The sequence below is a fragment of the Poecilia latipinna genome, unplaced genomic scaffold, assembly GCF_001443285.1.
Source record: "Poecilia latipinna isolate Pla-1442-1.1 unplaced genomic scaffold, P_latipinna-1.0 Scaffold1231, whole genome shotgun sequence".
Classification (NCBI taxonomy): domain Eukaryota; kingdom Metazoa; phylum Chordata; class Actinopteri; order Cyprinodontiformes; family Poeciliidae; genus Poecilia; species Poecilia latipinna.
In genome coordinates this window covers 177,625-189,128 of record NW_015113847.1, presented here as the reverse complement: position 1 = coordinate 189,128, position 11,504 = coordinate 177,625, and the positions used below count along the sequence as shown (strand labels likewise).

The 11,504-nt window shown below is 40.1% G+C and overlaps 1 protein-coding gene across 1 annotated transcript in view; it reads left to right on the top strand.

Annotated features, from left to right (window-relative positions):
• Nucleotides 1–384: 384 nt before the first annotated feature.
• Nucleotides 385–11,504, top strand: part of LOC106960809 (RNA-binding motif, single-stranded-interacting protein 3-like) — a 96,247-nt gene continuing 85,127 nt past the window's right edge. Inside the window, exons 1-2 of the mRNA XM_015054149.1 lie at nucleotides 385–566; nucleotides 8,581–8,660. Of these exons, the coding sequence (XP_014909635.1) occupies nucleotides 460–566; nucleotides 8,581–8,660 (187 nt within the window). The 5' untranslated portion in view covers nucleotides 385–459. The remainder of the gene's footprint in view (nucleotides 567–8,580; nucleotides 8,661–11,504) is intronic.

The window sequence follows — 11,504 nt, the reverse complement described above, 5'->3', positions numbered from 1 at the left end:
TTCTGGAAATATTGAAATCTCTGTCGCTCAATAATACAGTTCGCCCTTTTCTCTGATTTGAACTCTAAACTTAACCATTTAAACAACTGCTCTTGTAAATATATGCGTTGTGTGAGACGCCAATACAGGCTTGACTGTCGTACCTGCCACTCCCGTGAATCCCGTAAAATGATCACACACATGCGCTCAGAGCTTGACGTCTGTGAATTATCGATGTAGTCACCGAGCATTTGATCCGATAAATGTGTTTGTGTCAGAGGACAAATGCTTTTTAACCAGAGTTTGGTTATAGTTTGCCATATTTCAACCTATCTAGTGATTATCCATTACAATTATGTCATCGACTGACCGATTTCCATTTTTTTTCCTCTCCCCTGTGTCGCACTTTCCCCTTTCTGTCGTTGGCAGCAACAAGAGCAGGACCCCACAAACCTGTACATCTCCAACCTGCCAGTGTCGATGGATGAACAGGAGCTGGAGAACATGCTGAAGCCCCTGGGTCACGTCATCTCTACAAGGATACTTAGAGATGCCAATGGGGTCAGCAGAGGAGTCGGCTTCGCCAGGTAAATAAAGACCATAAATCAATGGGCAAAAATTGACTTGTTTGTCCTTGCATGTTATAGGAGAAACAGTTATCCTAAAAAAAATCCATAAATTCCCGTGACTTGAGCTCTACATTGAAAATGTTATGTCTCTGGAGTAAGTGGAGGTATCTAGATGGCACATACTTATCAAAGTAATGGTTCTTTAAATTCTGAGAAGTCCCCAGTAGAGCCATAAAAGAAATTGCACAACTGTTGTCTTGGGTTGAAACTGTTACTGAGGATTTAAATAAACGTGGGTATCCAACACACAACGAGAATCTGTGTCGACATCAGAAAAATGCTGTTAATCTCTACAACTCTTGCAGGAAGTCCAAGACCAACAGCTTAAAATGCTACGATCAACATTCAGCTGTGTTGATCACAGCAGCGGAGTATAACTGGAAGCCATACTTTTCAGATTCTCATTTGTAAAAATAAAAAAGGGCAAACATATTTACGTTAAACTTCACAATTGTACACTGTTTGTGCCAGCTTTTTAACATATAGCTCTCAATAAAATAAAGTTTGTAGTTGTAAACTGATACATTGTGAAAGGTTTCAAAAGGAGTGGATACTTTTATAAAGCAAACGCAGTGTCCATGTGTTTCACAAGCACGGATAGTGGCTATTGCATCACTGTAAAGTCACTGCTGCTGTTTTTCTAGAGCCAAGCCTGTCATTTAACAGTTTTTTTTTTCCATTTTCTACTTTGGAAAGTTTCTTCTACAGCTTATTAATCCCCCAAAGTCATAAACCACTCTGTCCTTGTCCTCGACAGCAGCCACCAGGCTCTCATTCCTCCCTGTTTACCCAGAGGAGGCCGGTGACGGCCACACCACCGCCATCTTGCAGGGATTTTTCTTAATCACCTGCTCTGGCTAAACTCCTCTCCTATTCCCTGCTCTATTACTGAAAGGTTAAAGCAGGATAGATGAACGCATACACACCAAATAAACAACTGCACAAATAAGCATATGCGCAGATAGATCCCGCATGCAAGTCGTTGTGCACATGTAACAACACACATTAAAAACTAGCCTCTTAGTTGCGCTCCCTCAAACAGGCAGCCCTCCTGCAGACCAGCAAACAGAGCACAGCAACAACCTGCCACAGGCCACCTGTTCAAGCAGCCTCAGTGGCTGCAGGGACAGACATGATGGAAAGGGAATCTGAGAAAGCGGCTACATGAGAGGGACGCGGGTGTGACGCATCGGTCTCAGAGAAACAAGTAACTTTAGAGGTCACTATGAAGAGACAAAATGTTTTTTTTTTTTGTTTGTTTGTTTTTTTTTTTACTGAGATGATCAGAAATCTTTACAGAAAGCGAAAAGACTGAAAGAGGCAAAGTTTAAAAAATTATTATACAGGCACGAATGGCTGAAGAAATGATCGATTATAGTAAAAAAACAAAAAACAAAAAGTGTCCGTAAAAGAAGCTAGAAGGACAACTGTCCACAGAAGACAAAACAGATCAATGGACTACATAAAATGTAGACCTCCCATTAGCTGTGTCAACAGACAGACAGACAGGCAGCTGCTGAGGGCTGGACTGTGAGGGGCATTAGAGAGAGTAAACTGAGCTAAGTGTTTGTGGGCTGATCCATTACTGTTATCAGAGCCCATTACTCCAGCCCCAGCACTAATCATTGCAGACAGCAGCACCTGATGCCATTAACCAGCAGCATACTCAGAAAAGCCAAACCTGCCTCCCCGTCTACCTGCCTGACTCTGCAGCTGACTGACCAACGCTCAGCCTGGCTCACTGGTTTGTTTCTCAGTGGCTGCTTTCCAGTCTGCCTGCCTCATTTGCTCCTAGTATTCTGGGCTGATTTCTACCTGCTGTGGTGATGGAGAGACAATGACGAGAGATGGAGTTTTTACAAAACAAACAAAAAAAAGTCATTTTTAGAAAAGGAACAAAGGGGTGTGCTCTGCATTAGCAATTCTTACCATTTAAAAAAAAAAGGAAATATGCTAAAATATTATTTTTTTAACAGTCATCCACTTTTTAGATGCAGGAGTAACGCGCTTAGAATTAGTCCCAAATAATCTCAGTGCTGTTTTTACAATACCATTCACTTAACCCAGGAAAATACTACAATAAAATGATTACTCACCTCCACTGGCTCATATTTGGGACAGGTTGGTGAGTGGTACATGCTGCTGCGCCCTGGCAACCCGGTGGTAGGAGATGCCAAGCAGATGACGACAACTGACCGGTTCATAGTTATAGTCAGTTTACCATAGCAACTAATCTCGTTATTAGCCAATGTTTATGTCTACGATAGTTCATAATAAACTATTAATATTGGTTGTGATAGGAATTAACCAACTAATACCTAAAATCAAAAACTCAGTTGTTATTTATGTTGTGTGTACATCAGCTGTGGGTGTGTATGTTGGGGTAAAAATAAGGCAAAGGATTCTCAGAAATGGTCAATCTGGTCTTGCAACAAGATGGCTCCTGTGACAAAAAAAAAAAAAAAAAAAAAAAAAAAATTAGTCCTAAGATGGGGGATCTAATGAACCACATGTTGCATGATAGACTATGTTCTCTGTTACCCACAAGTATTCCAACACACATGGTACACAGGAGAGTGGATGTTGGAGAGAGTGATGTATTTGAATCTCTCTTGAGATCCAGTCCTGGTTCATGACAGGCTGTGAATTACTTTCCTTCAGTGATGTGACAGGTGGAACAAATGAGGCTCAGTTCACATGCAAAACCTAATGCTAACACATTTATCACACAAAAAATGAACCATAAAAATAAATCATGAAACATGAAAATAAATCAAATCAAAGAAAACCTGTTGAATTAATGATGGGTCTTAGTCTTATGCTTAGCTATATATTATCGCGCTAATGCTATCTTGCACCTGGTTTGTCATTGTTGTCTTTAAGACAGATTTTTCCTCTCTTGATGTAAATGTTCTTATGGAAGAAGAAGAGCTCAGCACAACTTTTCTTGTCTGGTGTTGTGTTTTCTTCTCTTTTGGTTCTGTGGTGTCTGAGGAAGAAATCTGGTCAATTGTTGTCCCGGAAGAGTTAACCTCTGGGTTAACTTAGTCTGGTCACTGCGTTTCCCCCATCCGGCTAGAGCTTGATTTGCGTGGTTACTAAAGGAATGGTCTCAAACCTTTGCTGCTGGTTTGAAATTGAAACAAAGAGATGACTGCACTACTTCAGGCATGTCTTAGTTTCTGAAAGCTGATTCAGGAAATTTAAGGTTTGCAGTGGAATTCAGGAGCAATTTCTACCATTGGAGGATACTGGAGCCACATTTTTGTCCCATGAAGAGAAGTAGGGCAAAATGAAAAATGGTCTCCCTTAGCAAGCAAGGTTGGATCTAAAGACAGTTGGTAAAGGGACGTTAGAGGCCCTCCTCATTGTTGGGATATTTGAAAGAGAAGAAGATGAGAACCTAAATCCTTTCTTTACGTTCACAGAGCTCTGGGTGTGACTGTGTCCATTGTAAAGCATGGAGGATGATATGTGATGACGTAGGCCTGTTTCTCTCTTTACCATCCTGGAAAACGTGTGGAATTAAAGGACTTTTAGATACATTTAAAGACACATTTATCCATGAGTCAGTCTATGTAAGTAGACTATTCAAACTAGGTACTGAGAGTTCTTTGTTTACTGCTAATCTAAACACACTCTTTGAAAAGGTTTGAGCTAATTGCTTGATTCTGAGTGCCAGCTCAAGGCTACCAACCATATTTATTGATCAGCTAAGCCGCATTGACCTCTTAGTAGCAGTCAGGGCAAAGTGGAAAAATAAAGAAAGATGTGAAAGAGGGTGGTTACAGGGTCAATAGGAAATCATACCAGGAAGTGTGAAAGATAATTTATTTTGAAAGATAATGGTAATAAGCGAGAGAAAAGAGAGACAGATGTTGATGTTAAGTGGCTGCTATACGGAAAGAAAGGAATGCGCAGATAAAGAAAAGAAGGGCACGGATAGTAAGAGAGAGCAGGCGGAAAAAAAAGAATGAGCATAATGGTGAACGATGGAGAAAATAACCAAGGTTGAAAGACGGGGAGGAATGAGAGAGAGATGTCAAAAAGAAAGGGTGTAGATGGGCTGGGAGTAAGATGGATGGGACGGTAAGAGCGATAAAGAAGCTATGGTTTAAAAAAAAAAAAAAGAATGAGGGTTGCGATAGGGGAGGGATGAGAGACAAAGGACAGAGAAGTGAGAGGCTGACAGGATGATATGAGTATTTCAGGAGGTGTGGGTGAAAAAAGCATGAAAATGTGGAATGCAATGAATTCTGCACATTCCGGGAGCATATTATAATAAAGGCACTGCAGTCGCTGGGGCCTGCATTGAAAAACAATCTCATTTTGATATCGGGCTTTTCTGTGTAAGGAAATCTGAAATGTATTTACTGCAAAGGTTTTGCAAATTCATGCATATAAATGTTTGTTTTTAATATGTTACTGTGACCTAACTTTATTTGGCTTTTTGATAGCAATTCCTTATGCACAGAAAAGCAAATCCAACTGTTTGACTGGAGTTGCTGGCTTTTCCTGTAGCGTCTTTAAATTTAAATAGACTTTGGAGGTTGTGGTGTAAGAATTAAAATCCATCTATTCCCACTCATTGTATTATAATATAATCCGTTTTTGTGATGTGTCTAAGCACACCAGAGGCTGGGAACGTTTTGATTTGGCTGAGTTTGAATTCAAGATTTTGTGCAAGACTTGCGGCAGGAAAAAGCCTTTGTCACATCTACATGAAGTCCATGCTGACCAGCATTTTTAGCATTCAAACCATTTTGTCCCCAAACTCTTGCCAGCTTTGTTTATTTCAGTGCGTTATATTACAGGAACTCTCCATGCACCAACAACAATGGTATCCTTCCTACTTATAATCTGCATAAGAGCCTCATTTTTAAATTGTATCGTGTGTTGTACACACCAAGCTTTCTACACACACATCAACAAGCACGTTAAGGTTAGATCACCCTGATGGAATCGAGGTGATCTAATGTGACTCCACTGCAGTGAGTAAAATGTCAGATAAAATGGAGAACAGAGTTGGCAGGAGTGGGAGGCCACTGTTCGCACAACCAGTTGGTTGTGGAACCTCCTAAGTACAGGATACAAGCAGCGATTTATTCTGAATTAGAGTCGGACAGAAGCTGGATTTTCTCCTGGGGCAATTCAGATCCCAGCTGTTGTAACTGGCCCTTGAGTGCTCGCAAATCAGTATTGTGTCAGAGTTGACATTCAACTTGATCCTAGTTTTGTTCATTTGGAGATTAAATAGGGGCCTGGTTGGAAACAGAAGGATACAGGCATTGCATAGATACTTTTTTTGTTTGTTTGTTTTTTTTCCACCAGGGAACAACCCTTTAACATTTGGAAGACCTCTCTAATCAGGTTTTCTCTGGTTTTCATCAGTTCGTAGTCTATTTTCTGAGATCCTGGTTGGAAGCGAGTCAGCTCTTTGTGAGATTTACAAGAGACACCAATGGAGGGAACATCCAGATATTCTCATCATGCTCCGCCAGTGCGGCTTGCGTACCCCTTTCCTGCCTGTCCATCTAGTGAATGTCTGCTCACTGGACTGCAAAACGGAGAAGCTGCTCTCCTTTACGAAAAGGTGACTCCGTTAATATATATGAAACAAAACACTTCTGATGCCGGGCTTCCAGTTGTTTCATCTCAGAGTCAAAAAGAGAGGCGGAGGAAACTGCTAAATGAAGGTTGGTGTACTAATGTCACTGTATTACAGACATATTCCTCACCTGGAGTCATTTTTTTTATGAACTGTAATCCCTTTTATTTGCCAAGGGAGTTTTCCTCATTTGTTCTGGTCGATGTTTACATCCCACCACAGGCCTGAACATCGGAAGCTGAAAAACAGATCACTGAGCTGATAACAGGTCTGGAGAAAAAAGCAGCCAGACTCTCCCTTCATTGCTCTTTGGGATGTTACCAGCACGCACCTTTCTAATAAACTACCAAAATAGAAAAGGCATGTAAAGTGTCCCACCAGAGAGACAAACAAACTGGACCACTGCTACGCAGTCTTAAAGAAGCACAACATGCTGTCTGTGCAACATTAGGACGCTCTGATCTTCGTCTGCTTCATTTCATCCCAAAATACAAGCAGGAACTGAAAACGTCTAAATCTCTTAGGACTGTTGAGAAAGACTGATGTGTTAAAGTGGATGATACAGGCCTGTTTTACGTACGTTTTTGTGAGGCGTGTGTACTGACTTTCCGCACATACAGCAACAACAAATCATGGTTCACTTCACATCTGAGGAAGTTGCTTTGGACTAAAGAAAATGACTGCAGTGATTTGGACCAGGCCTTACATAGACAAGAAACGAATTAACCAAGGAAGTCAGTGCAGCAAAGAGAAACTGTCCGACGTGTTTTCAAAACCATCACCTTTCTACATCCGACCATCATCCCGGTCCCTGAGAAACGAAAAATCACAGGTGAAATGACTCCAGATCTGTCGCCCTGAGGTCTGGCGGATGATGTTACCAGCTTGGCATGACACTTCATGTTGCACCACTTTGACCATCAAGAGATGTAACGCCAGGATCTTGTTTGTGGACTACATGTTAGGCCTTTGACTCCATTAACCCAAATGTCCACCAGAATTTGGTTGACTCGTCAGTAGATCGTCTGCTTCCACCAGGAGTTTGTTTCTCTCACCACTTCTCTTTTCTCTGCACAGTGAAACTACAGAAGCCCTTGTAAAATTCATTTTTGTGACATTGTCTAGTGAAATGGTAGGGGTAAAAAAAAAAAAAAAACAGGGGGGGTTAAGCAAAGATTTAGGAAACAAATGTTACAGAATTTCTTTTGTTCCACAGAGAAGCGAATTGATCATTTATTGATCAGTTTTTGACTTGCAGGAATAAGAAAATTTTTCTCACATTGAAAAGAATGATTTGTATAAATAATAGAGCAACTTTTAAAGCAAAGCCATCCTAAACAAATCTTAAGCAACAAAATCATTCAATTGCCAACTTTTAAGTGGATACAAAATGGTAATGAGCTGTGATGCAGCTCACAAAGGAGGAGAGAAGTAAACAAGTTTACTTTGATCAATATATATTTTTTGTCATTATTGCTTTGATTTTTTAAAAAAAAAACACTTGATACAAAATATTACATTCTCTGAACTTGTAAGTAATGTCTTATCTCTTGGATATTGAATGATTCATATCCAAACACTGCATAAAACTGTCTTTTAAAACATGCATGAGGTTGAAACTGGACATTTATCGTAACACGACAGTTCGGTGACAGGTGATGTCTTTTTTTCTCTGCATGCAAACAAGCTGTGCGTTTGTGCAAAATGTGTTTGATTTACTAATACACATGTTTTATGTAATGTCTAACAGAAGAGTGTATGGGCATGTGTTGTGAAAGATCAGAGCCCTCCCACTGGCCAGCTGTTTGACTTCTTCTCAGACTTTGATCGAGTGGCTGGGAGAGAGAAGATGGGTTATTCAGCTTGATGTCTTTTCTCTCTCAGTACACAATACATGAACTATTGTTTTCACAACATTTTTACACGTTGCCCATAAGTAATCCTGCATTTTCTGTTACGCCCGTGAAGGCTTTTAAGTATCACTTTTGGTCCTCGTTTGCCTTTAAGTTTCGATTATGCAGCACACAGGCTGCATAACAGCCTTTTCCATTAAAGGCCTGAATTTCATTATCAGCGTCTTACGCATGCAGACAATAATGTTCCACAGTAGAGAGACAGGCAAACTCTTGATGGTCTCACTGGAGACCATCTGTCTTTTTTGAAAGAACAGACTGATTCTACTCTGCCAAAGGGAATGCGGTCGTCAAGTAGAGTGCTTTGCAGAAACAAGGACAGGTCTTTCTAAAAAAAAGAAAAGAAGTCGCATGTTTTTGTAATAAGTTTGAGGTTACTACAGAATTACATAGCAGTCATGTTGAAATTGAAGCTTATTTAAATTTTGAAATTAATGTTTTTCAATTGCAGGATGGAGTCAACAGAGAAGTGTGAAGTTGTGATACAGCATTTCAATGGAAAATACCTGAAAACTCCACCAGGAATCCCAGGTGAGTTTTCTTTCCTTTTGCCTTTCCTAACTCTTGAGCATTAACATTTCTTTCAGTTGTAAAAAAAAAAAAATGCCACCCTTTCAAAAACGACTCCAATATTTAATTCAGTTGCTGTAATTTAATATCTAGATCAGACGAATAGCGGGGTACACACAGTGGTTTCTGACACCAAACCTGATCATCGTGGCATTTCCTCAATAGCTGGTGATTCTGTACGGCTCTTTTCCTCTGCCTCTCTCAATTTCTGTGCCACCGCCTCTTTCTCTCTCTGGTGGTGCACTTGCTGCAGGCTGGGACTTCTTGGTCAGGAGAAAACCCTCTTAATATTCACACTCATGCCTCTGTGCTGTTCTTTGCAATCTACTTAAGAGCTTGCACTCTCGCCTCTTTTCACTTCTGCTCCTTCTTTCTGTTGCAGTGTCCTCTTCCCTTCCCGCTCTGCTTTTCCGGAGTCACCCTGTAGAGAGCAGTCAAGGAGAAACGAAGCATAAGTTAGGTGTGTTAGCACAGAGATTTCTTAAGTGTCCAAAGAAGGATTGGAATTTAAGGAAACAATGCAAGGAGAATAAAGATACTGAAGTGTCAAACAAGAAGGATTGGAATTTATGGAAACAATGCAAGTATTCAGGCTTGGAAAGGCTTTTTAGAAGCAGCAGGCTGACAAAAAAAATAAACTGGGAAGAGAAAAAATATACTGAAGTGTCAAACGAGAAGGCCCGAGGAAATGAAAAGTGCTGCTTCAGCACTATTGAGTCCAGGTGCTTCGGTATTTAAATTTCCCTGAGATGTGCTGGCCAGATAGGCCGATATGCAGAGATTTCCTCCTCAGCTGTCAGCTTTTTATCATCGCTCACCTCATTAACCATAGGCACAGAAACACATCCATAAATTGGTCTCCACTATCCATTGATATCGGAGAAAGGTGGACTTAGAATGTCCACACATGCTCAGCCAGTGCATAGCCAGCAGCCATTAAAGGCGAGGTGAGCGTCTATATTGAAGTTTATCTGTAATAGGAAACCTTTAAAGCCGTAATATGAGGTTGACCTTCGCCTTTAAGGGTCGATCTCCCTGCTGCTCAGGCTTTATTATTGTAAATGGATTGTTCAGGCTCGTGCCAAGCTCGGAGATTTACTACCTTCATTGAGGAAAATCCTTCTGTGAATTAGGAATGGCTATGTTTACAAGTTTTGCTTCGCAGTCACCGAGGGGTGCTTGGATAATCTAGTTTTCCCACAATCCCTCAAATAAACGTCTGTTAAAGAGAGCCGCTGCCTTCTTCTGTTGCAGCCAGGTGTAATTTGAGATCATTTTTGGAGTAGATGTATATTTTTGGTTCTTTACAACTTATAGTAATTGCTGAAGGATGTGATTCTGATGAAGTGCTACTTTGACATAAAATTTATCCTCAGAGCAAAGATGCACAGACAGACAGACGAGACAATTTAGAAGGAGCCTGATTTACAAATGCATGAGCATCAGAAATGACAATAACATTGCAACATGGACACTTCTACTCAAAGTTAGATGATTTCAGTATATTTTTAATATAATTTGTATGATTTTACACACACACAACCTTAAATTCCCGAATGATGTCAGGAAAATTTTTATTAGTGTCTCAAAATGGTTTGCACAAATTTTGTCAAATAAAATTGCAAACTTCTATGTATCTAATCAGCGTTTTGTTTGATAAAATGTTTCCTGACACCATGATGCTGCCACCACTCTATTTTACTGTGTGATTTTCAGGATAGAAATTTTCTGTCAATCACAGCATTTTGCACAAAACATAGAATTTTGGTGAAATCTAACCGCAGCGTTACTCTGTCAAACTGAAAAGCTTTCTTATAATTATGGCTTACCAACCGTCACTTTTCCATAAAGATCCAAAATTGTTTTTTTAATTAAATGCTTGTTAGATTTTATTTAGGTGTATCAGAGTAAAATGATCTAAAGAGAAATGCATGTTACATTTTTTAGGTTGTATTTGTTTAAAAAAAAATGAAAGTTGTGTCAGATTTATGTTCTTAATTCTCCACTTTGTGTTGGGCCAGCACATGGAATTACAGCAAAATACATTGAAATTCGCTGTTGTATTGTGACTAAATTGGGAAAGTTCAAGAAGTATGACTAATTTTGCAAGGTGCTGTACAAAAACAAACATAGGCTGTCTTTGCCTTTGGTAAGTAAGTGGGTGGTTTTTTTTTTTTTTTTTTTTTTTTGCTTCCTGATATAATCCATGTTGACTGGTGCTCTGCTGCACTTAGATTCCTGGACTTTCCTCTTTTATCAGACTCAGATGTTGCAGAAGACTCGAGGCTTGTTTCTGTTTCAAACTTAGAGTAAACAACTAATTTTGCATGCAAGTGGACATGCAGATTACATTTTCACTGCATTCCTATTTGTCTTTTGTCCAGATTGAACATTGCATATTTAGATTTTGCAAGTCTAAAGCAGATGCATCTACTTCTTGTCTACTGACAGAGGCTATGCCACGGTGTGCGTGTGTGTGTGTGTCATGTTGGTGGGATTTCCCCCGAGCCCTTTGCTATGCAGGCCAGCTTCTTCATTCATTGTGCTTTGACAGCTCAGCGGCACCCCTCGGGGTCCTCTCACCACACACAGAACAGCAGGATCGTCTGTGTGTGTGTGTGTGCGTGTGTGCGTGGTTTTGCTACACCCATCATGACTAAACACAGCGAGCCTAAACACCAACTACAAAAATGCAAAAGGAAGGTCCAGGAGCCATGACTTTGACCTGGGTGGAATGTCACCATCAACTTAATGCTAATGAGAAACGTTTTTTTTCTCACTGAAGAATATATATATATATATATA